Source organism: Leucopleurus acutus, assembly GCF_964270905.1.
Source record: "Leucopleurus acutus genome assembly, chromosome: 18".
NCBI lineage: Eukaryota > Metazoa > Chordata > Mammalia > Artiodactyla > Delphinidae > Leucopleurus > Leucopleurus acutus.
The window spans coordinates 68,335,152-68,362,449 of record NC_139160.1 but is presented as its reverse complement, the minus strand read 5'-3'; the positions used below and the strand labels follow the sequence as shown (position 1 = coordinate 68,362,449).

Sequence of the window (27,298 nt, the reverse complement as noted above, 5' to 3'; positions counted from 1 at the left end):
AGATAGCCTAACATATACTTGTTGAATCAGAATACCACAAAAAAGGTATGTTAGACTTGCCCTAAGAAAGCTTTAAAAAAAAGTCTAAAAGGTATCAATCTGAACATCAATTAACTTATCTATCAAACAAAATAAACCTGAACATCTTTTAAATAGAAATAAGAAAATCCAAATACAATATTTAACATTCACAATGTCTACAATCCAATAAAAAATTAAGAGACATGTTTGGAGGCAAAATGTGATCCACACAGAAGGAAAATAGTCAACAGAAACAAACCCAGAAATGAAGAACCTTAAAACAGCTATTACAATCCTATTACAAATTACAGTCATTACAAACACTGTAAGCATGGGAACGGAGTTAAAGGAAAAAGATCATGATGAGGAGAGAAACAGAAAATATTTAGAAATTAAAAATGGAATTTCCAGGTTTAAAAATAAAATGACTGAAAAGAAAAATGCAACAGTGTACAGAAAGAATTATACCATGACCAAATGGGATTTATGCCAGGTATGCAAGGCTAGTTCCACGTTCAAAAACCAGTTAATCTACCTCATCAATAGGTTAAAGAAGAAAAACTATATGACCATATCAGCAGATGCAGAAAAGGCATTTCACAAAATCCAACAGTATTGAGTTCAGCAAGCTAGGAATAGAAGGAAACTTCTTAGACTTCATAAAGAACATCTACAAAATGTCTACAGCTAACCTCATACTAAATGGTGAGAATCTAGATGCTTTCTCCCTAAGATCAGGAACAAGGTAAGGATGTCCTTTCTTACCACTCCTATTCAGTATCTTACTACAGGACCTACCTTATGCAATAAGACAAGAAAAAGGTAAACAAATTGGGAAGAAAGAAATACAACTTCATTAGCAGGAAATAAAACTGTCTATGAAGAAAATCTCAAAGAATCAACAACGACCACCACCAAAACAAATCTTCTAAAACTATTGTGATTATAGCCAAGTTGCAGGACACAAGGTTAACGTACAAAAGTTGACTGCATTCCCAAATACCAGCAATTAAAACTTGAAGTTAAAAACACCATACCGGGCTTCCCTGGTGGCACAGTGGTTGGGAGTCCGCCTACTGATACAGGGGACGCGGGTTCATGCCCCGGTCCAGGAGGATCCTGCGTGCCATGGAGCGGCTGGGCCCGTGAGCCGTGGCCGCTGGGCCTGCGCGTCCGGAGCCTGTGCTCCGCAGCGGGAGAGGCCACAATAGTGAGAGGCCCTCATACCGCAAAAAAAAAAATAATACAAAATAAAAATAAAAACACCATATCGTTTACATTAGCCCCCTTCAAAATAAAATACTTAGGCATAAATCTAACAAAATATGTACAGTATCTATATGTGGAAAACTACAAAACCCTGATAAATGAAATTAAGGAAGACCTAAATAAATGGAGAAAGATTCCACGTGCATGGATAGGAAGACTCAATATTGTTGAGATACCAATTCTCCCCAAACTGATCTACAGATTCAATGCAATCCCAACCAAAATCCCAGCACGTTATTTTGTGTATATCAACAAAAAGACTTTAACATTTATATAGAAAAGCAAGAGACCCATAATGGCCAACACAATATTAAAAGAGGGTAACAAACATGAAAGACTGACATTACCCAACTTCAAGACTTACTATAAAGCTAAGTAATAAAATCACCATGATATTGGTAAAAGAACAGACAAATCAATCAGTGGAATAGCATAAAAAGCCTGGAAATAAACCCACACAAATACAGTCAACTGATCCTTGACAAGAAAGCAAAAGCAGCTCAATGGAGAAAGGACAGTCTCTTCAACAAATGGTACTAGAACAACTGGACATCCATAGGCAAAAAAATGAATCTAGACACAGTCCTTATACATTTCACAAAAGTTAACTCAAAGCGATTGTAGACCCAACTATACAATGCTAAACAATAAAATGTCTAGAAAATAAATAAGAGAAAATCTAGGTGACCTTTGGTTTGGCGATAAGTTTTTACAAACAACACCGAAAGTACAATCCATGAAAGAAAAACATTGATAAATTGGACTTTATTAAAATTAAACACTTCTGCTCTGCAAAAACACTCTTAAGAGAATGCAGACCCAAGTCACAGCCTAAGAGAAAATATCTGTAAAACATATCTGATAGAGAATTTATATCTAAAATATACAGAGCTCTTAAAACTCAAATAAGCATATGAAAAGATCTTCAACATCCTATGTCATCAGGGAAATCCAAATTGAAACAACAATGAGATACTACTACACACCTATTAGAATGGCTAATATCCAAAATACTGACAACACCAAATGCTATCAAAGATGCAGAGCAACAGGAAACTTACTCTCGGATGGTGGGAATGAAAAGTGATCCTACCTAAAGCTAAATATAGTCTTACCACGTGACCCAGCAGTTGTAGTCCTAGATACTTACCCAACTGAGTTGAAAATTTATGTCCACACAAAAACTTGTGCACAAATGTTTATAGCACCTCTATTCATAATTGCCAAAACCTAGAGACAACCAAGATATGCCCAACTTGAGACAACTATAAAAGACCAACCAGTATGCAGAATTCTCTCTAGGATTAGCTAAGGCCTTTGCTGAGTCTGCATCTCAACTCAATTCAACTTCTCCTTCAATCCAGTTTCTTTCACTCCCTCACATGTGTTGGTCCCAAAAATACTCCCCAATAAAATTCCAGAGTCTGCTTCTAAGACAGGTATCCAATCTGTGGCAGAGGAGCACATTTGGAAGGCTATTACAGTGATCTAGGCAAGAGATGACACTAGCTTAAACAAAGACAACAGTAGGATAAATGGAGAAAAGCTGATGAATTCAAGATTTAGGAAATGCTGACAGTGATATGCAAATGGAAAAACCACATAACGCAATATAATAGTGAATGCTGAGCCACAGAGAAAGCCTCACTGCTGATCAAAATCGAGACCTCTCTACTTCCTGCCTCTGTGACCCAGGCCGTTTCAGATGGCACAGAACTCCTCCCCACCCCACAATCTTACCAATGGGAAGTACACATGTAGGATAAAGAAAATGTAAATTTTTGTTGTTTAAGGTCACATGCGAAGGGCAATAAAAATATGAAATACTGGAACTCTGATAAACTAATGACAATTGCATAGACTCAAATAAAAATTAGCACATTACTAAGTTTTCCGAGGAAATGTAATTCACAATCTACTGGGCAATTTGGCTGTCATGCAACACTTGGCTACGCTGAAAAGTTCCTATTGTGAATACAAAGAGATAGTTCCAAGCAATTTGGGAAAATAAATTCCATCATCAATGCATTTCCCATGTTGTGTTTATTTGGTCATAATTTTCCACTTTTTACTGTCATCTTTTAATTACAAATTAGTTATATAGTTCGTTTAGTTTTATCATTATCAATTTAGTTTTGGTATAACTTTGGTTTAGCACACTTCAGACTGAGGTGATGCATATTTGTATCTATCTGCGGTCCATAATTATCCAGTAGCTAGAATGTAAACATATATGTGTTGCAGTCCAACTATGAATTATTCGTATCTACTACTACCACAGATATACACAACCTCTAACAAAGGTATGTGTAGGTGATATTTATTATCACTGAGTTTTTACCACTGGAAAATGAAAAAGGGTGAAGTGGACACAGGATATTTTGCCTTTCCTAAGATAGCCATGCACACATAAATACATAAATAACTATATAAATACACTGAGTTTAAATAAGAATGAACTAACATTATACACAAAGATATAATCAAGCTGTGTTATAAGAAAGTAAACCAATACATAACAGTATTTTGTTTTAATATGGCAAAGAAAGGCAATTACATTTTTTGGGGAAAAACTGATCTGGTCTACCTATTTCCCTCTATTCGGGCAAATAAAAAATACTAGATCCCTAACTCTGATCCAGGGATCAGAAATTAAGCACACATCAGTGTATAGATTAGAGCAGAATGGGTTCACAGACAGAAAGTTTCCAAACAAAAACCAGTCTTAATGTCTTCACATTAGTGTCCGAACACTACGCAGAGCCTTTTGCAATAGAGTAACAGAAAAAAGAAAAGGCATGCAAGAATGAACTACAATAAAACAAAGAGAGGGAGGCAGTGGAAACAAATATGACATGGTAAAATACAGAGAGAGAACTTGTGAAATCATGCTTAAACCCAAAATGCATATACTGGACTAATAAAAGAAAATGTAAGTACCCAAGTGACAATGGGAAAGAAAGAAGGGACGTGGAATACACGTTCCCAACTCCCAGGGACTATCATTCTAACCTTAAATGACTGCATGCATTACTTCAATAATAGGAAAACTGCAAAATAAAAACCTCATTCTTTAATGAATTTTACAAAGAATACTTTAACACCATTTTCTTCAACCTTAGGCATTTCTTAATAAATCTCATAAATAAATAGATAGATGGATAGTAAATGTGTCTTCTACTGAGGACCAAATTGGAAAATGAATTAATGTTACATAAGATTATGAAAAAGGTATAAATTGTAGTATCTTTTCAAAGGCTTCCTCAATATATCTTTTTTTTTTTTTTTTTTTTTTTGTGGTACACGGGCCTCTCACTGTTGTGGCCTCTCCCGTTGCGGAGCACAGGCTCCGGACGCGCAGGCTCAGCGGCCATGGCTCACGGGCCCAGCCGCTCCGCGGCATGTGGGATCTTCCCAGACCGGGGCACGAACCTGCGTCCCCTGCATCGGCAGGCGGACTCTCAACCACTGCGCCACCAGGGAAGCCCCTCAATATATCTTTAACCACAAAGTCATACACTACATGTGAAAAGTTTTCTAAGCAGCATGAAATAAATAAAAGAAATAAAAGATTTCAGGGCTTAGCTAAGTATTTCTATCCATCTTTAGCATGAAAAATTTGTTCTTTTATACAAAAAAAAAAAAAGAGCAACCTTTTTTTAACGTTATACCATGCCAAAAGGAAGATGAGAAGAAGAGGCAAAGGACAAGGAAAAAAATAGCCAGGGCAGAGAAGAAGAGACAAAGCAATTCCTATACACTTATCAGAGTCAGAGGCCAAGGCATATGGGAGAGCATAACTTGCAAAGAATGTGAAGATATCACGTCTACACTTAGTGTGAAGGCAATAAGGTTCAGGAAAAGACTCTCATACATTTAAATCTTAGATCCCTAAAAACTTCCTTTAGTCCTGCCTAGTGAATCCAAGGACAGCCTATATGAATTGATGAGCTATAGTCATTAACAACCACATACTAAATTTACTTAAATAATTCTAGTTTTTTTTTTTTTTTTTTTCAGTACGCAGGCCTCTCACTGTTGTGGCCTCTCCCGTTGAGGAGCACAGGCTCCGGACGCACAGGTTCAGTGGCCACAGCTCACGGGCCCAGCCGCTCCGTGGCACGTGGGATCTTCCCGGACCAGGGCACGAACCCATGTCCCCTGCATCGGCAGGCGGACTCTCAACCACTGCGCCACCAGGGAAGCCCTAGATTTTTTTTTTTAGTTATCTATTTGCTGAGAGTTTATCATGGTTTACTTAATATTCCTATTTCCCAGGCATCTCCATTACAAAACTGGAGATTAAGGAAAAACAGTGAGAAAATTATTGTCAAATCATGATCTATGAACACTATGAAAAAAAAAACCTTTAAAATGTATGACCACTAACTTCATTCCCATACTTATATATAAGTTTCTATTTTGGTTCATTCACTGAATAACCATTTGCTGAATATATACTATGCGATGATCATTGTCTTAAGTACAAGAAATACAAAGGAAACTAACCCATGGTCAATTTTACTATAAAACAGTAACCAGATGAACATAAAGCAAACATTTGCAAAGACAGAATTTACTTAATGGAGGGAGCCCCACACTATTTTAAGAGAAGAGCAACCCATCAAGATAATTCAATAAAAGGGGCAGGTGGATACTTCCACATCAAACTAAGTCCCAGGAATATTGCTGGACAAGGAACATACTTTATGAGATACTGTTCTAGTTTGATACTATTTTCTCCTTTCCTTTAAATATCCTTCATAACTCAATCATTCACTCTTTCACTCTTCCTTTTAATAGAGATTTACTTGAGAAAAATATGTATTCTATTGTTGGGTAGAGTGTTCTATATATATATCAATAAGGTCTCATTGGTTTAAAGTGTTAAGATCTCTACTTCCTTACTGATCTTCTCTGTAGATATCCTACCCAGTATTTAAATTGTACTACTGAAGTCCCCAACTATTATTGTAGAACAATCTATTTCTCCTTTCAATTCTGTCAATGTTTAACCTCATATATTTTGCATCTCTGCAGTTTGGTGCATAGATGTTTATAATAGTCAATATGTTTAAAATAATCAATGTATAATGTCTTTGTCTCTTATGACAGTTTTAGGCTTTAGTTTAAGTCTGTTTTGTCTGATATTAGTATAGCCACCCCAGCTCTCTTTTGACTACGATTTGCATGGGATATCTTTTTCCATCCTTTCGCTTTTAATGTATTTCTGTCTCTGGATCTAAAGTGAGTTTCTCATAGACAGCAAAGAGTTGGATCATGTTTTTTATCCATTCTGCCAATGTCTGGCACAGTGAGATACCATTTCACACATACTAGGATGGCCATAATATTTTTTTTAAAAAAAAAGAAAGAAAAAAGAAAGTAACAAGTATTGGCAAGGATGTGAAGAAACTGGAAACCTCATACATTGCTAGTAGGAATGTAAAATGATTCAGCCACTGTGGAAAACAGTTTGGAGGTTCCTCAAAAAGTTAAACATATGAAAAAAAAAAGTTAAACATAGATTTACCATCGAAACCAGCAATTCCACAACTAGGTACATACCAAAATAATTGAAAACAGGTACGCAAACATATACATGTATATGCATATTCACAGCAGCACTATCTACAATAGTCAACAGCTGGAAACAACCCAATGTCCATCCACAGGTGAATGGATAAACAAAATGTGGTATAAACACACTATAGAATATTATTTGGTCATAAAAGGAATGAAGTATTGATATATAGTAAAACATGGATGAACTTTGAAAACATAAAAGATACAAAAGGTCACATGTTTTATGATTCCATTTATATGAAATATCCACAATAGGTAAATCCATAGAAACAGAAAGTAAATTGGTGATTGTCAGGGGCCAGGAAATAAGGCGTGAATATTAATGGATAGATTCTTTTAGGGGTAATGAAAATGTTCTGGAATTAGCCTGTGGTGATGGTTCATTAATCCTGTGCATATACTAAAAAACACTGAATTGTACACTTTGAGAGACCAAATTTTATACTATTTAAATTTTATCTCAATTTTTTAAAATCAAATAATTAGTATAAAAATTTAGAACAGGTTGTCTCTAAATCTGAGGGGGTGATACTGACATGGAAGGAGTATGAGGGAACTTTCTGGGGTGACAATAATGTCCAACGTCTTAGTGGGGTTTTGGGTTACACAGGGTGGGTATGCATATATCAAAATCAGCAAATACACACTTCAGACCTGTTCATGTTACTGTATATAAATTTTGCCTCAAGATAATCAAATTGTATACAAATACTGAATTAAGTTAAAGACATCTATGTTGAAGTATATAGTGGGATGCATCCTGATATTTGCAATGTACTTTGAAATGCACCAAAATTTAAATGGCTTAACCAATGGATAGATAAGTGATAAAGCAAACCTAGCAAAAGATTAATAGTGGAGTGTTGGTGTTGGGTATATAGGTATACATTGTAAAAGTCTTTCAAAATGTTGTATGATTTAAAATTTTCAAAATAACACATTGAGGAAAAAGTTAAAAAACAAGAAAAATATCCAAAAGGCATGAGTACTTTGCAGAGATTTGGAATATAGTTATAAAACAGAATTACTGAGTGGTAATGTTAGAGTGTCTTCTCTTGAAGACATGACATTTAAGCCAAGATATGAAAGGCTACAAGGAGCCATCTATGTGAAGATATCAGCAAGAGTATTCCAGGCTTCCCACCCCACCCCAAAAAATCTTATTCTAAGGCCCTGAAGTTTGATGTAATCAAGAGAGCCAGTTTAGGGACTTCCCTGGTGACGCAGTGGTTAAGAATCCGCCTACCAATGCAGGGGACACGGGTTCGAGCCCTGGTGCCGGAAGATCCCACATGCCGCGGAGCAACTAAGCCCGTGCGCCACAACTACTGAGCCTGCGCTCTAGAGCCCGCGAGCCACAACTTCTGAAGCTCGTGCGCCTAGAGCCTGTGCTTCGCAACAAGAGAAGCCACGTAGAGTAGCCCCCGCTCGCCACAACTACAGAAAGTCCATGCGCAGCAACAAAGACCCAAAGCAGCCAAAAATAAATAAATTTAAAAAAACAAAGCCAGTGTGACTGAAGTATGGTAGGCAAGGAAGGGAGTAGTATAAAATGAGATTGGAGAGAAAGGCAGGTGTCAAATCATTTGGGGCTTGTAGTCACAGTAAGGAATTTTAATTTTATCTAAGTGCAATGGAAAGTCATTAACGGGTTTAAAGCTGGGATCAACTGGGTGGGATGAGATGGGGTGTGTCCGTATTATTTAGAGTTTTAAAATATCACACTGACTGCTATGTGAAGAATGGCTTTGAAGTGTTTAAGAAAAGAAGTAGGAAAACTATTATAGTCCCTGCAAGAACAATGGTAGTTTGGAGGAGAGTGTTGGTAGTCAAGATAGTGAGTAGTGAATATGGGAGATATTTTGAATGAAGACTTGACAGTATCTATTGATAGACTGACAATAGGATGACAGGGGAAAAGGCACCAGGATAGATCTTGGATTTTAGTTTTAGCCACTGAGTGAATGGAGTGACATCTACCGAGATGTAGAAACCGTGGGAGAAGCAGGTTTGGAGTATGGTGGATCTGAGGATCAAAAAAATTTTTCTTAAATTGGGTACGATTTGTGACTGTAAGGAAGACAGGCAGAAGAAAAGAAAACAATCAGAGTAATCTGGAAGTTGTTAAAGAACAGGGTTTAGATTTACAAATTCTTTTCCTTTTAAGAATCAATTTTGGCTTGATTGTACTAAGGACCTTTGATCCAGTAAAAAGCTCAAACTTTAATGCAAATCAAGCTTACTGATTGCTGTTGCCTATCTCTGGGGTTAAAGATAAACTGGGGATCAATAGCCCTGTATCTTTAAACTTAAGAGAGGTCAAAAGGAAAAAATCAGGAGTGAGAATGAGGGAGACAAGGAAGCCCAAAAAACAAGTACATAGAAGTAACATATTAAGTCTTAACTGTCTCTCACCCTGTCAATGATAAGGGGCTGTCTGATTCTTAAATTCCACATATAACATGATTAAGTATCTTATACTATTTTACACAAAGTGGTAACTCAAATTTTAGCTCTCAACCTCTAATACCATTAGTTTTCCAAAGTATATTGAAAAACCCATGCTCTTTGGAGCTAAATGACCCTAAATTTAAAGGAGCCCACCAGTCAGTAGCTCTGTGACCTTGAGCAAATTACTTACCATTTCTAATCCTTAGTTTCTTAAATGTAAATGAAAATAATTAACCCAAGAATTAGCATTAGAAATAACATTCACAAAGTGCCTGCTACATGGAAAAAATGCTCCATAAACAAGAGCTACTATTATGCAAAAGGCACCTAATTCATCAATGCTCAACCCGGTAGTTTCCTCCTTAGGTAGCCCAGATCCCTGTTTCCAGAATAGAAGTACAGATGAGAGAGAGAAGGGAACCACAGAAAAGACAATCAATTTCATTTTCACCATGTAACACAGAAAGAAGTAAAACAGAGAAATCTGTGAATAGGCATGACAAATGGACCATCCGCAACCTACAAATGGATAGGTTCAAAGGTTGATTATAATTCAGTTGTTTAGAACTGGGAACATATTTTCCCAGGGAATCAATGTTCAATTCAACTCTCAGACAAACTCACAAGAAGTCATCAAAATCATAATGTAGTTAAAATGTGATATATCTCAATAAAATTAGTAGAAAACTGATGAATCAACCAAACAATACAGAAAACCAAGAAACTTTAATAATATGTAATTTAACTTATTTTAGAAGCTGGCACTTGAGGGAAAAGGTTTTATGGGAGGTTTCGGTAGTGATTCAGAGGGGGTTTCAGGGAAATTTCAAAAGCTTTATAAGGCTGATGACCCTGGTTCTTTATTATGTTTTACTTCACCTCAAATTTTATGGCTTCCCTTTCTTTCAGCATAAGCAAAACACTAGCACTCTTATACTTAATAGCCATGATTGCGATCATTCATTTCACGAATGAGAAGGAGCAACTGGGGAAGAACTAGAGGAAAGACAGGAAAGAAGAAGGACCATAACGGATGTGCCCAAATATAAAGAAAAGAGCCTTCAATTGAATTAGATAAACTCAGTAAGTAAAAAACTGAAGGGGGTTGAGGGTGGTTAAGTACAGCACTAAAATAGTAAGGGAGGAAAAAGCCAGGTGATGAGAACTGGTCAGAGTCCCACCATGATTCACTGGTTATTTTAAAGGTCACAATTCTTTTTTTCCTTAAAGTGGAAAACAAAAATAGAGCAAGCAAAGCAACCTGCCACTTATACAAAGGGAATTCTCAAGAGCTGAAGATTCATAATTAAAATTGTGACACACCAACAGAATTCAAGATTTTCTCCTAACCCCTTTTATTTCTCTAAATTCCTCCAAATATTCTGTTCTTTTTATGTAGATACTATTGTGATAACAGCATTATTATGTCCTGTTATACAGATGATAATAATATCTAAACTAGAACTAGAAAGATGACTTTTGACATTTACAAGTACACAACAGAATAAAATTATTTTAGGAAAGTCTCCTCAAAAGCCAGCAGACATGTTATAGCCTCTTAGGCTATGAGGAATGCAGTGATTTCAAACCAGAGAGAGAAGCTTTTGATTTTCTTAAAGACATAAACCACAAATCAGTTCCATGTAGTCCAACCTATATTCAGAATCTAGCAAATCTTCCTGAGAAGTACTGAGATGCTTTTTGATGCTTTTTGAAGCCTGAAGAAATGATTAATGAAGAGATGTTATAGTCAGATAAAATAAGATTTTCTAGGGCTTGGTCTTAAGTCCAGGACCTATATCAGTCAAATCAGCCAAAGTAAATGCTCTCCAAATGAATAAAATAATTCTAAATAATCAGAGAAAACAGGACTAAAGAAATGTTAATGTGGGATGCTGAAAAGCTTGGCCCCATCAGTGCAGGAATGCTAAGATGCTGTGATTTCCTAACTACCAAGCATTGTCTAATTTCTCTCATCTACCCACAAATTTTTGTCAAATGTAAACAAATATGAGCTGATTAATAAAACTGTAAAATTACTTAATAGCATTACTAATCTATGATAACAGTATGCCCATGCATTTTCTTAATTAACAGGTATTGAAAATACAATGTCAAGAGTGCCAGGAATATTTTTGAAAATAAAAAGTCAGGGAGCACTGCCCCAGTATAATTATACATACAACAGGCAAGTAAAACAGTCATTAAAACGTCCTTCAGTTTACCTTTTACTCCAATTTAGAATATTCTGTTCTCACATCCTATTTTCTCTTTCCTAACAAGATTTTTAAGTTGATATTTAAATTCTTAGGAAAAGGTAAAAACTTGAAGAGCCTTGTCAAATACGAAATCTTCATGTTAATCACGTATGTCCTTTAGTAAGTTGCATTCAACTACATATATATAAATTTACATTACATCCAATCTCAAGAACTATTAAGACAATTCCTTAATTAGCCAGTGATTTTCTCTTACAAAGGAACTATAATTAAGGTCAAATTACTCTTTAAAGTTCCCTTTAATAATAGAATATGGTAATTCCGCTGATAAATTCTTCCAGAGGAACAAGTAATCAGAAACCTGAAACTATTAAACTATTATTTGCTCTTTGGGAATTACGTATTACATGTCTACTCAACCATATCTGCTAAAAGACATAGAAATCCTACCAAAGTTAATTTAAGAACTTACCAATTTCCCTTGCAATTCTGACAGCTTCATCTGCATCCTGTAAAAGCAGGAAATGAGACCCAACATTAATCCCATCAACCACTGCACAATGTCTTTAGGGCAGTCATATATTGCACTACTGCCTCCTCCGATTCATTTAATGTTCAATTTTACAACCTTCTAACTCTTTTTATTCAGAGAAATGTAAAATTAATACCATAAGTGGAATGTAAATTCTACCTCATCCTTATTATATTAAGAAACTCAAAGCAGTTTGAAATGAGCTGGCAGGAAGCACTACCAGAATTGCCAAGTGATTTGGTGCAGTTGCTGGAATTTAACGGCAGAATTTAGATGTTTACAATCAATACTGAACCATAAATCAGATCATTAAAGCTTGTCCACAGCCAGCTTGTTTCTGTCTCTGATATTTATATGTCATGTTTTCCTTGATTCTGTCAGCAGGGGGAGTTGATTCTCTATTGTTTGGGAGGAGATCAACAGATTTTCCAGAAACAAAAAAGTAAATTTCTAGTATCTATAGGAATTGCCAATTGTTCCCCTCAAAAAATTCCTTTAGTAATCTCCATTACTTTTTCTTTTTTCTTTTTTCTTTCATTTTTTTGGGGGGTACATATTTTATCTTTACCAGTTACATCTTGTTAACGTAAATTAAAACCTGAAATTCAATGAACCATCTAGTGGGGGGAAAACTTCCAAAAAGCCAAGGAAAGAAAAGGCATTCCAAAACAGTACAAGGTAACACTGTAAATCAACTCTACTTCAATAAAAATTTTAAAAATAAAAATAAATAAAACAGCACAAGGTAAAAGTTTATGAATGTAAGGATTACTTACTGCTAAATATCAACCAATGCTACTGAATGGACCAAAACTTCCCTTGAATCTAAACCATTTCATTGATCATTAATTCTCACCTAACACGTCCAACACAGGACATTTCCCCCAGATAACAGTAAAGAGAAAGCTGAAAAGATTTTAAGTCCAAGTAAATCCTAGTAAATTTAACTTTTTAAATAATTCAGTGACATACATTAAACTATTACAGGGAATGACAGTAATGTTTTGAAACCATCAGCTGGTAAGAATGCCTGAATTTTTAGAAAATAACTTTAAAATATCAAAGTAAAGGTTGGTATTTTTTAAGCTTTTAAGCTAATACTTTAAAAATGTAGAGTAACCATGTCAGCATCCTCCCCCAAAATGGGAGGGCGGGGGATGTTTATAACTGCTTCATTCATGTCTAATAAAAAAAAAAAAATCTTCCTTAAAAGTCTTCAGTACCTAATAACATCCCCTGAATAAGGAGGTTGGCAGGGGAAGTTGTCAGAAAAATTTAATTTCCTTTCATTAGCCAGTCTGCTCCACAAATAGGTGCTTGTTAAGTTCAAAGCAGTCCTGAAAGCAACATCAGTTTTAAGTCTTTTTTTTTTTTAACTCCAAGCAGTCACATCTGCTAATGAGATTTTCCAAATAACAATTGTTTTCAAGTCAGAGATAAATCTATACTTTCCATTCTACCCCCACAAAAAATCAAGGTTTACTGCTTTATTACACCTTGCTGTTTTCACTGACCTTACATTCTCCAAATTTTAGCTTAAAGGGATAAAAATCCATGAAAAGGGTCATTTAATAATGTTAGTGGTTTCCACACATTGAGTTTGAAGGTTCTTTGTTCAAGCCAGTGACAATTATTGGAGAATACTTCCCCTTAATAGCCTCTCTGTCAGGAAGTGTTAAACCTGCCAAATGCGGACAATTAGTGCCTCGCGAACAAAATACAGGAAGAGTGCTGGCTCATGGAGACTGGATTATAAGAAGACTAGAAGGAAACTTTTAACATGTCTTTTCTTTCAAACGTGTAATAGTATATTTGCAAAAGATATTCAGAGAGAAAAAACACTGCTATCTAAAAGGTTCATTACCTTGAAAAAACTAACAGGCAATGTTAGTTCATTAGTAATATTGTAATACGTATTTATATATACATATTATGGATGGACTGTGTACAGAGAGATACATGTTTACACAAAGCAAAACTTCTAAAAATTCTTTAGCTGCTACAAATCCAACACTTCGATAAACTGCCACAAAACAATCTTGTGTTTTAACTAATCAGTATGCTTAAGTTTTCTTACTATGAAAAGCAAATTCTACTAAATGACCTTCCAAGTAAAATCAAACTGTCTTTAAAATTAATTTTTCACTTGTCATTCATTCATCCCAAAATATTTAATTGAGCATATATTATGTACTAGACATTAAAAATCTCTATTATCAGTTTCAACAATAAACTATTAAGTACACCTAGCTCCAATATGTTCTTTCAGCACATATACAAAACTACTTTTAAAGAGATAAAAAGGTCCTATGTGTTGGGGTTGGCCAAAAAGTTCGTTCGGGTTTTGCCGCGCGATGTTACAGAAAAACCCAAACGAACTTTTTGGCCAGCCCAATAGCTTCAAATTCAACGGCACTGACACATCCCACAGTGTAACTTCCCTGTAGGGCTATAGGTAGAAAAAATTTTTGTAGTAAAAAAAAAAAAAAAATTGAACCAACAAGAAAAAGACCAACAATCATCTGACGAGGAAAGGGTTGCGGGACAGTATTAAGCTATATAATTCTAAAACAGCAGCAGTTCAAGAAATGGAGAAAGAGGAAAGAAGCCAACAGAACCAGTAACCATTTCTTCTACTCCTCTATTTCAGCACAGCTTACATTAAGTGAGCTCTATCATCCAACTGAAGAATAAAACAGTAAAAAGTTCTGTTTTATAGAGAGTATGATGGGAGAGGTAGGTGATGCTGCTATAACCAAATAAGTAGATCACAACAATGTAAAAAGGAGCTAAAAAACTTGGATGCTTTTTCTGCAGGCCCAATTTATCTGTTAATGGTCTGTAGCACCCACCTGTGAGACAGCAAAGTCCAGCAGCTAAGAGCATAGATACTGGAGCCCAAAGGCATGGGCTCCAATGCTGGCTCAGTGACAGTGAACGCATTACCTACCAGTATGCCTCTATGGAATTAGGTTTCCTCATCTGTAAGATGGACATAATATCTCATAGGGTTATTAAGAAGATGAAATTAGTAACAGATGAAACACACTAAAACAGAGTCTGGCAAATAGTAAGCACTCAGTTAAGGTTGGCAATATGTGATAAAATGGGCAGCCCGCACCCCCAACTATCAAGTTTGTTCCTTTCCTGCCTGCCCTTGGTTGTCCTATCCTGTGATCATCACTCATTCTCTGAACCTGTATGATACAGAACTAATACTGGCACTGCAATACTGCAAAAATGTGCACCTGTACCTCCAGTGCCCTTCACTGGATCAGATGATCCGAGTACTCTTTACAGCTGGTAAGCAGGGTTCTTCTTGAGCAGGGAAGGGAAGTAAAATCTATAACAAAGACGGGCAAATTCAAGTAGTCCTCCCTGATGTTAAACACCCAATTTATTTCTACAGTGACAGTAGTGTCCAATACTGGCTCCACCACCCACAATTCAGGCCACACCTCTCCCTTCTCACTTGCTACATACAGCCTACTTACCAACCCTGAATTCTGTACTCACTGGATAAGAGTCCTGCTACTCATCAGTATGGGAAGCTACTTAGTTTACTTTCCTCAGCTGGTTCTGAACAAATCAGTGACTGTTTCTGAAGAAAACAAAAAAATCATTGCTTCAAGACACAATGGGCATGGGGCTTCCCTGGCGGTCCAGTGGTTAAGACTCTGCCTTCCAGTGCAGGGGGTGCAGGCTCAATCCCTGGTTGGAAGCTAAGATCCCACATGCATGCCTCAGTGGCCAAAAACCCAAAACATAAAACAGAAGCAATACTGTAACAAATTCAATAAAGGCTTTAAAAATGGTCCACATCAAAACAAAAAAAAAAGACACTATGGGTAAAAGCTCTATCTGTACACAAAAAGCATCCTCAAACTATTCTGCATTCATATACAAAGTAAAGCAAAACTTTCAACAATCCTGGGTTCAGGAGATAGGTTCCAGCTGATTCTATTTTCCAGATAATTCCAGGTCAAACAGAAGACTCTTTTAATTTATTGATATTTTCAAATCTAAAATTTAGTACACGTTTCTCTTATTGTAAAACAGCATAATAAACATAACTAACCCTTTTTCAAAAATATAAAGCCTTTGAAGCATCATCAGGAAAGTTATTCTCAGCTTAGCAGGGGAAAAGGATACTGATGTCTAATATTGTACTTTTTAATTACTAGGACACAGCTTTCCGATTTTTTGGTTTTTTAAATGATTCCCTTCACACTAGTTTTTTGTTGTTATTATTTGGCTCTTTCTGCTAAAGCAAAAGTGCAGTGTTTGAAATCTGGCTAATTAGGTGATAAAAACAATTACTACTTTAAACCTACACTGTATAATTTATAAAATTTATAAACATAATTTATAAACCTACACTGCGTAATTTATAGTTTATAAACAGAACACGAGAAACTCAGAGAAGTCTAATAAATTTCCTGGTAAACTGGTAGGTATTAGAACCAAATGCAGCAATTTAATCTTTGTTGATTCCTCCCTCTGCTTCACACCTGACATCTAACATCACAAAATCTTACAGATTCAACTTCCAGTGTCTCCCTATACCATCTACTTTGCTCCATCCTAATACCTTATTTTAGGCCCCCTAACATTTCTTGTCTGGGTTAAAGGAAGAGCATTCTAATTTGTCTACCAACCTCAAGTTTTGCACTGCTCCAATCCATTTTCCACATCACAATCAAAATAAGTTTTCTAATTCCACAATTTTTATCATGTTAAATAACTCTTCTGCATGAAACCATTCAGAAGCTCCCAAAGGCACAAAAATAACCTCCACGTCCAGGTGCATAGCATTCAAAGTCATACATATCTGGATCCTAATTCTCTCTCCAGCCCTGTCTAACTACAACCCCTCACACTTGCATACCTGCAGTTTGCTAAAGTTCTCATGGTCTCCCAGCTCCAAGCTTTCACAAGATATTTTCACTGACCATAATGTTGCATCTCCATCAATTCCCCTCACTTTTTAGCTAACTCACTACTACTCAGACTTCAGGTTATCACTTAAATATCCTTCCATTGGAAGTTCTGCCACGACGCCCTTAAACTAGGTTAGGTGCCCCTCCTACATGGGCCCAACATACTCTGAGCTTCACATTATTAAAATGTATTAAATTGCCTGTCTATCTGTAGGTCTCCCTAAGGAGACTTGAAGCTCTTTGAAATCAGCGTCTGCGGCTTGTTATTTTTCGCTAAACAAGTGGGCTGGGATTCCAACCCTGTCTTCCAACAGCTTCAGATGAACACTCTTCATTCATTCTGCTCTCAAGTTCCTGAGATCAAGTTAATAAGATACTGAAGAAAATGAAAGGCAAATACTCATACCAGATGACTACTTGAATACTTGACTACTTTAAATGACACTTTAAAACAACATTAGTTTCTCTCTAATGAAAAGGGTGACTCAAGAACAAGACAAAAGGAAACCGTTCCAGAAGACTCCTTAAGTACTACACACAATGTTTTAAAAGAATGTGGGAAACCATCTCCATATAACGTCCAAATAACATTCAAAATAATCAAATGGAAAAGGAAATGTTTTAAGGAGAAATATAACTGAAACCACATTAATTTACTCAAGTACTTGGAGGAAAAAAGTAGACTATAGTTGCCAAGAAAAAGAAATGCTTGAAAAATACCACAGATCAATGGGAGAAAAAAAAAAGTATGGATTTTTAAAAGATGGAATTATCTATAATTAGCACATATAGTCTTCCAATGCAAAAGTATTGCTTAATGCAGTTGCTAAAACGACAAGGTATTCCAAAAATTTACACTTTTATCTGCATCAGCAAACCTCTATCTGCATAGATACCACCAAAAGCAATCTTTTACCTAACAAATCTAAACTACAAAATGTGAAAAGTAGTGAAGTTCCAAATGAATGTGGAATTACTACACAAGGATTCTAAAGTAACCAAATTTAACAGAAAAAAAATGTACAGTCTCTTATATCAGAAATAATTAAAAGCAAACTAGAAATAAAACTAGTATTAACATTTGTCTGAAAAACAAAGGGGCATTCCTTACAATCATTTTTAAATGCTTATCTGAAAACTATATCCTGCAGGTTCAGTTGTGGTTTAACAAATTAATTCAGACAAGAGGTGTTAGGAACTGTATACCATACTTAAGTTAACACAGGTAATGAGAGTCTATCATCATTTGAGAGTGTAACAGGATCTTAAAAAAATCACCTAAGGCATACAAGGAGACAACACTGACAAGAGAGTGGATTTATTTTCTTCAACTTTCTACTTTTCCCTATTTTCCAAATTAACCGAGGTTGGAAATTCAAATGCAGATTGTCAAATGCAGCCTCCCTGAAAAGACAACCAAAAAAACCTGTTGATCAAGCAAAACCAAGTTTACTACCTACTACAGTAAAGGATACCATCACCTTGAAGCAATCTTGGAGGTTCCACTGGAATCAGTTCAAGACCTACTAAAAGCCACAGTTCAGGATCCTAGCTTCAAAAACTGCAGTGCTCCTCTGATGCCCACTGAGCCCCCGCGCTCAGGGGTCTCCCCAACCACAATGGTGAGAAAAATCTCACATTGGGGAGAGCTTCAAAAAATCCTCAACATTTTTTTTTTGTTTTTTTGGGGGGTTTTTTTGGCAGTACGCGGGCCTCTCACTGCTGTGGCCTCTCCCGTTGCAGAGCACAGGCTCCGGGTGCGCAGGCTCAGCGGCCATGGCTCATGGGCCTAGCCGCTCCGCGGTATGTGGGATCTTCTCGGACCGGGGCATGAACCCACGTCCCCTGCATCGGCAGGTGGACTCTCAACCACTGCGCCACCAGGGAAGCCCCCTCAACATTTTTTGTTCTGAGTCCATAAGACAAAGTTCATATGGAAGAAGACAAGCATAGGACCTATAAGTTCATGTTCATGTGTCCAGGAGCCAGTGACTTCAGAAGGTTTCAAAGGTATCCAAATAGGACAAAATTTGCCTTGAAACCCATATCAAAACCTTGAAAACTTTCCCCTGTCTTGACTCTTTTTTTGTCCATGGGAGTCTGGGCCTGGAAGAGATCTCCCCTCCAAATCCTAAACCACCAAGGCACTGCACACTGTCAGGTCTGCAGTTAGAGATGGCCAACCATTATTTGGTAAGCCACTGCAAGACTTTCGTAAACAGGTTTGTCTCAGGCTGCCTGTGCTGTGTCAGACTACTCCTCAAATGTATTAAATCTGTAACTCAAATTCATGTTCTTATCTTTCTAGATGAAATAATTTCACCACGGATAGTTTAGAATTATAACAGACTCTTTCATAAGCTTTTGGTATGAATGATTCATCTGAGAGGCGCACCTTAGGGAAAAACAGGGAAGCAAACTCTCAAACACCTAGTGTTCTGCATTACTAAGTGCAGAATAAACTAATGGCCTTACAGATAAAATTAGATGCTCCCGCTCCAGAAATTAGTATCAGTCTTTTGATAAAGACACCTGCAGATTTTACAACCAGAAGTAACAATGAGTAAACAGTTGTTCTGTATTAGCCAAGAAAATGAGGGAAAAAAATATAACAGGCTATGTTCCAAAAGCGAATCAAGTACCCATTTCAGTCATCAACTCAAAAGGAGAAATTTCACTAATTATTACTTATTGATACTGGCGGTACCCTATCAAACTTAAATCCCTCCATCATTACAGAAGCTCTCTCTTAGCATCAACAAATTACTCAGATAATGGTTATCTCTAATATTCCTCACATTTCCCATGTCCCAGCCCCCAACTGTCACCGTTGAACCTTTATTCAAGGAACATTCCTTCCTCCTATGAGACACTATACACACTGACTTCATAAGAAAGAATCTACAATGCAAATAGAATTTCCAGATCAAATGCTCTCCTAATGACCTTGTCCTTGAACTCCTGAGGACTCTGCTACTAATCATCAAGACAGAATTAATCTGGACTCTGACTCATCACTACCCTTGTGACTAAATCAAGCCCAAACTGACAATCTCAAGAAGGCCAGATTTCTTGCTCAGGAAAAAAAAAAAAATATACAATTATACCGGCAGAAGTATTAGGGCTGAATAGACCAAGGTTCATAAAACCACTACCCAAACTCTCTAAAACGAGAATGTAAAGGACTAAAACCCAATAGTTGACAGCCTAATAAAGAAAAAACTTGCCATACTCTGCTCAGGGCCTCTCAAGGCTGCAATCAAGGTATGGGCCAGACTGCATTTGCATTTGGAGGCTCAACTGGGGACAAATCCAAGTTCATTCAGGTGACTGGCAGAATTTATTTCCTTGAGGCTGTATGACTGAGGGCCCCACCGTTTTGCTGGCTCTCGAATAGAGATCATCTTTACTTAGATCCTCAGAAGCTGTCTGCAGTTCACTGCCATGTGGGTTTCCTCAATATGGCTGTTCCCTTCATCAAGCCAGCACCTAGAATCTGTTCTCTAGTCTCCTAAAATGGAGTCTTTTATAATAAAACATAATCACAGGAGTGACACTCAATTACTCTGCCCTATTAACGTAAGTGAACGCAGTGATATTCCATCACCTTTGCCATATAATGTAACTTAATTAAGGGAGTGACGTGCCATCACCCTTTGCCATAGTCTCTTAGTTAGAGAAGCGAATCACAGGGTGTACCCAAACTGAAGAGGAGTGGATTACACAAAGGTTTGGATGCCTGGAAGTTCCTCAAAAAGTTAAGCACAGACTTATCATATGACCCAGCAATTCTACTCCTGAGTATATACCCAAAAGAACTTAAAAGAGGTATTCAAACAACAGGTATCCTACCCTCCAACATTCCCTCTCCCCGTTCCCTGTCTTATGTTTCTTATTTTATTATTTATTATTTGTCTCCTTTTTCTATAGCAAAAGCTCAATGAGGGCAGGAATATTTTTTTTGTTTTGGTCTGCTTTGATCCCTACTATATCCATAGCACTTCAAACAATGTTAGACAAACAGTGTGCACTTGTTAAATATTTACAATGAGTAGATTGTCCTATTTGGAATAGATGAGTAAACAAATAATTTTAAATTTTGTCCTATTTTGTCAAACAAATAATTTTAAATTTTGTCCTATTTGGAATAGATGAGTAAACAAATAATTTTAAATGTGGTAAATGAAGTACAGGGTATTAAGGGAAAATTCAGTAGAGGGCCTAATCTAATACATACAGTCAAGGAATGCCTCTGTGAGAAATGTATGTTTAAGCCAAGACCTAAACTATGTGTAGAAGACAGAAGTGAAGACTGAAGCAGAATCAATACATATGTGTCAGAATTATGAACAGAAGTTTCAAAAATCTAAAAGATGTCATACATGGTTGGTACATCCAGTGCCAAGGGTAAGCTGGCACAGTATCAGTTTGAAGAGAGAAACAAAGGCCAGCTATTCAAAGGATTTAAATGAGTAGTCATTCAAGAGTTTTTAAACACAGGCATGTGATCAAATCTGGATTTCTGAAACATCACTCAAGCTTTAGTGTCGAAATTTAACTGGACGGGACCAAGACCAAGACTGGCTACAAGGGGACTTCCCTGGTGGTCCAGAGGCTAGGACTCTACGCTCCCAGTGCAAGGGGCCCAGGTTCGATCCCTGGTCAGGGAACTAGATCCCACATGCCGCAACTAAGAGTTCGCATGTCGCACTAAAGATCCCCCATGCCCTGACTAGGACTCGGCGCAGCCAAATAAATAAATATTTAAAAAATAAAAATAAAAAAGACTGGCTACAGGGAGAGCAATTAGAAGGCTGATGAAGTAATCCAGACTATATGATGTTAGTTGGAACTTGGAATTAGTGTGAGGAAAAAAATAAAAGTAATAGATCAGAAAGATATTTAAGTGAATTCTCTGTAGCGGTATTTATTAGGAACTCCAAGTTTCTAGCTTGTGAAATGGTGTGGAAAATGCCAGCATCTTCTCAGGCAGGAAAAGAAAAAATGAGAAGTTTACAGCAGGAGTCAGCAAACTTTTTCTGAATAGGCCAGGTAGTAAATATTCCAGACTTTGTGGGTCTCTGACACAATTACTCAACTCAGCCATTATCATGGAAAAGCAGCCATGGACAACATATAAAGGAAAGAGCATGGCTGTGTTCCAATAAAATTTTATTTACAAAAACAGGAGTGCCTGGAGCCACACAGAATGCCAATCCCTGGCTAGAGAGAAAACGATGAGTTCAGCTTCAACTTGTTACTTTTATGGTGCCTCAAAGGCATCAGGCAGACCTGTTTAAGAAGCAACTGGATATGCAGTTCTAAGGCAATATCTAGAACAGATATACAGGTGTGAGATGTGAAGCCATAAAAATAAGTTATATTGCTTAGAATGAGTTTGTCCAATAAGAGAAAACCCATAATAAAACCAACATTTAAGGGACAAAGGTAGGAAGAATAATCAGCATGAAAACTAAGAAGAAGCATTTAAACAAGCCAAAAATACAAAAACAAAACTGGAATGGAGTAATGTGCCAGAAGTGAGTATTTCGAGAAGGAAAGAGTAACCAAGAGACTGAAATGCTCTGAAGAGACTGAGAAGACCAGGATTAAAAATTACACACTGAGAGGGAAGAGATATGGGAACATATGTATACGTATAACTGATTCACTTTGTTATAAAGCAGAAACTAACACACCAATGTAAAGCAATTATATTCCAATAAAGATGTTTAAAAAAATTACACACTGGATTTCATGAGAGGGAGAGGTTGCTGGTAGCCTTTTCAAGAGAAATTTCGGTGGGAATGAGGAAAGAAGCCAGATGTAGACTAAAAATGAGGGGGAAAGTGTGGAAATGAAAGCAAGTGAGGACAATTCTTCCAGCTGTGGAGTGACAAGAGGCTACTGTGCTCTCTGAAGAGGAGGAACACATATTTCTTTCCACTAAACTGGAAGCACCATGGTGTGACGGACCACGGGTTTCTTTTATCATCAGGTGCTTCCCACTTAGCTAAGGGATGAGTACATTTTTGACTGATTGAGCATTTTTAATAGCAATAATAATGGAAAGGTGTTAAAAGACAAGGAGAATTTTAAGACACAGAAGAGAGGAAAGACAATGACTGAAGACTGTAGCCCATGAAGTCTATAAAGGGTACATCTGGAGCATAAGAGGAAGAATTGGCTTTACAGAGGATAGGGAACATCTATTCTTTGTAAGATGAGAGAAGGGAAAAAAATGATGAATACATATTGAGTAAATATAGGTAAATATGGGCAAGAAGCTAAGGATATTTACTAACCAGGGGCCATGCTTGCTAACTGTCCTGTAATTCATGAAATAATCCAGCACAATGAAGAACTGCCCAGCCCAGAAGGTACAATAAGAAACACCGAGATGAAGAGTTCCTGCAGGCTAATTCAAGTCTACAAAGGGACTCTTTTATCATGAGAAAAAAAATGAATCATTTTTCCTCGGCAGTGGGGAGGAGCACAGAGAGGAAGGGGAGACACATACTCCAACGTCTGCATGTCTTCCTTAGAAGACTTCAGCTGCAAAAGCGGCTTGCTGGTTGAGGAGTTGTGCTTGGGATCTACGGTGACACACAGCTATACCAAACAAGTTTACAATTCACATTTTATGCATATGGACAGAAGCTCACCATAAAGATACAGAGAACATCATAATGTTTCAAACATTAAATATATACCACCAACAAATGAAATCCACACATCTAACAGCACATTTTTATATCACCAAGTTTTCTCCTATGAAAGTAAAAGTCAACACTGATCATTAAATACAATGCTTCAGGGGCTTCTTGCTCTTTTTAATTTACGCTATTCAAAATAATCCAAGTGTAAACAACATTGATTTGTTTAATCTATACATGAATACTTTAAAAAGCAAAAATTGCATTTTATCTTACACTTTTGACAAAATGTTTGACTTCAGGACATGTACTATCAAGATTAGAGTAAAACAGTTTCTCACCTTGACCACTCCATCAAAGCCAGGGATTGTGTTAACCTTTGCGTTCTTAGCTAATAATTTGCTTTCAATCTTGTCACCCATGGCTTGAATAGCATGTGTATCAGGTCCAATGAAAATGACATCTTCTGCTGCCTGTGAAGAAATGCCAGTATAAATTTATAACAAAAACATTTCAGTGCTTGATATGGAGTCACAATTTTATAAAAAGAAAAACCCATATGTATATTTACTAGTTACTCACAGACCAAGAACAACTTAAAAGCAAGCATTTGAGCCAATATATTACAATATATAATACTGTGTTGCATATAGTATATGTGCACAAAGGTATATGAAAGTCAGGTCAAAGAAAAATAACTAAAAGTAATGAAGAACTCCTACTTGATATCAACAGTATTCTTTGGAAAAGCAACTTGAATGGTGGTGTAGTTATATCTAGTATTCTGCCACCCAAACTAAACAGTAAGTTCACCTTTAAAATGCCTTATAAATCTTTGTATTCTCAACACCCTGCAGCACAGTGCCTAGTTTAACAGGCCACCTTTGTGCCAGGCTTTGAGCTAAGTGTAGGGGATAACATGGATGAAAACACAGAATATCAACTAATTCAAGGGAACATGAAACAGATCACCAGTACCTCAGAGAAATAGACAAAATAAAGTATGCAATGTTTACATCCTTGTGACTATAAGAAATGAGTAAAGAATACAGTAGGAATTTACCAGGCAGAGTTATGATTTCAATCAAAACTACTCTATATAAATCACGATTAGTTCCCCAGCAATGGGTCCACCTCTCTGTGTATATGATATTAAAGTAAACAAAATGCTAATGAATACTAATTAGGGACAGAAAAAAATACCGATGGAGTTAGTGCCACTGTAGAGCATGGTCCAGAGAAGTGAAAAGGGGGTTTGCTGAGGTAAAGAATGAAGTCATTAGGTAAAGAACGGAAGTTAACTATGAAAAAGGAAAAATCAGATTGTATGCAGTGCATCATCATAGTAAGTTACCTAACTGCTGATTCTCCCATGACCTTTGGTCAGGGTCAGTATAACGAATAAATCATATAATTTACATCTTATATTCTATCTACTGGCACTGCTGCCTGAAAAGACTCTCGGCTTTAGAAAGGAGCTTCCTTCTCCTTATGAGAATATCATCCAGAGTACCTACTGCAGTGTGGTGTTTGGATTGCTCTCAGCCATTGTGAGCAAAGAAGATAAACCCACCCAGAGCAGGAGGAGGAAGTAGAGCAGGGACACAACAAAAGGAATATATGAAGAGATAAATATTTGGGAGATGATATGACAGTTTCAACTTTACACGTGCTGAGGTGAGATGCCTGTGGGATAGTCAAGTGCCCATGTTCAGGAGACAGAGAGGTCCAGAGGTTAGAAGATAGGTCCAGGCTGAGATACAGATTTTTAAAGGCATCAAATAAAGGATGGAATTAAAAATTGTAGATGAAATCATTCAGATAAAATGTACAGAAAAGCCAATGCCTTTAAACTCAGGATGTATACTTTCCCTCCTGCCCAAAAGCAGGACAGAAGGGGAATTTTTAGATTTTGAGTTTAAAGCCTCTTTTCTTTGTGTGACAAGGGGGTAATAACCACCATGCAAGTTTGACTGAAGGACTGAATAAATAATAATATAAAACACCAAGCTGAGTGCCACAACTGTTAGTTCTTGTCCCCTACCCAGAAGTCCTGATAAAAAGAGAACACTAGAATAATAAGACAGCTGGGTCCACAGGACCCCAAAATACGTTGCAGGAGCCAAAATACCAACACTTACCAGCGTTACAATAACAGAATGCTAGATAAGAAACCTCTTCAGCCATGACAGATGCTCATTAAGTACCTCTCCATCAAATGTTTGTATGTAGTTTTAACAGAACCTCATTTTCTTTAAAAAAAAAAAAAAAAAAAAATTTTTTTTTTGGCCATACGCGGGCCTCTCACTGTTGTGGCCTCTCCCATTGCGGAGCACAGGCTCCGGACGCACAGGCTCAGCGGCCATGGCTCACGGGCCCAGCCGCTCCGCTGCATGTGGGATCCTCCCGGACCGGGGCACAAACCCGTGTCCCCTGCACCGGCAGGCAGACCCCCAACCACCGCGCCACCAGGGAAGCCCCCCCCAAAAAAAAAATTTATGTGAAACCCCCAAAATGTAAAGCACATAAAAAAATGGAACTGCTCTGTAAGAGGGGAAAGTGGTATTAAGACTACACCTCCACATACTCTGTGTCTCTAGCTGGATAAACTAGTCATTTTGGACCAGAGCAATAATCATACCCACTTCTCTTTATCCCAAACCTACAACCCAATAAACACTAAGAGGAAACAATCATGTTTCAACTACCAATTGTCTTTCCATATTCTCATTTTACTTGCTAAGATGGAGGAATTTTTATCATAAATGCTGTTTTAAATACCACTATGCCAGGCAGATGTAATCAAGGAATCAGAATACCTACACAAAGAGTTGAAGAAATACATAAATGAGAACATCCAAAATACATTATGATTACACAGTAAAACTTCTGATTAACAAGAGCCCAACGACCAGGAACCACTGATTAACCAGACTTTTTTCATGCATTCTAATTTGAGGAAAATTACTCACCCCAAAATGTGAAATTACCAAGAAAGAAAGCTCACATCAAGTATTTAGTGACTATTCTTTCTCCCATCCAACACAAAGAAAAATAGCCAGTAGTACACTGAGTAACTACTCAAACAGATGTTTCAATAAACTAACTTCCTTTCTATCTTTATCTTTTTATGTTTTGGTAGTACTCCCTGGGTTAGCCTTTAAATGTAATTAAGGCAAATTAAGGAAGCAGTATCATAGCTCTGACTCCCGTAATTCTTTGACCAAAAAAAGCAAGGATAAGACAGTATGGTAATTGCAAAGTGATGAAGCATGTTTCAAAAGTCCTGAGTTTTTGTCCAGAGTGATTTGTGTGACTTAGAACTTAAGGCCAAAATTTATGCACTAATAACCTTTCAATACTCTACTATTATTAACCCTGTATCTTTTGCTACCCATTTTCCCTAATCACCAGTAAGTCTCTTCGGCATGCCATAGCAAAAAAATTTACTTCTCAAACTATGCTTTTCAAGGAACTTGTAAATTTACCATGAATGATAAATATAATACCTAAATACAGGTAAATGTATAATGGTCATGAAAAAAGTGGGAATTTTTTCATCATCACTGGGAACACTTTTGTAGTGATACCTAAGAGAGAAATTACAAAAAGCTGAAATCACTG

The 27,298-nt window shown here is 36.9% G+C and overlaps 1 protein-coding gene across 1 annotated transcript in view; it reads right to left on the bottom strand.

The window, feature by feature from the left end:
• The window catches only part of PCCA (propionyl-CoA carboxylase subunit alpha), a 364,039-nt gene that overhangs the window by 238,115 nt on the left and 98,626 nt on the right, over positions 1-27,298 (bottom strand). The window contains exons 7-8 of the mRNA XM_082859189.1: positions 24,016-24,147; positions 12,019-12,055 (exon numbers count right to left, since the gene is read on the bottom strand). Coding sequence (XP_082715315.1) covers positions 12,019-12,055; positions 24,016-24,147 — 169 coding nt within the window. The remainder of the gene's footprint in view (positions 1-12,018; positions 12,056-24,015; positions 24,148-27,298) is intronic.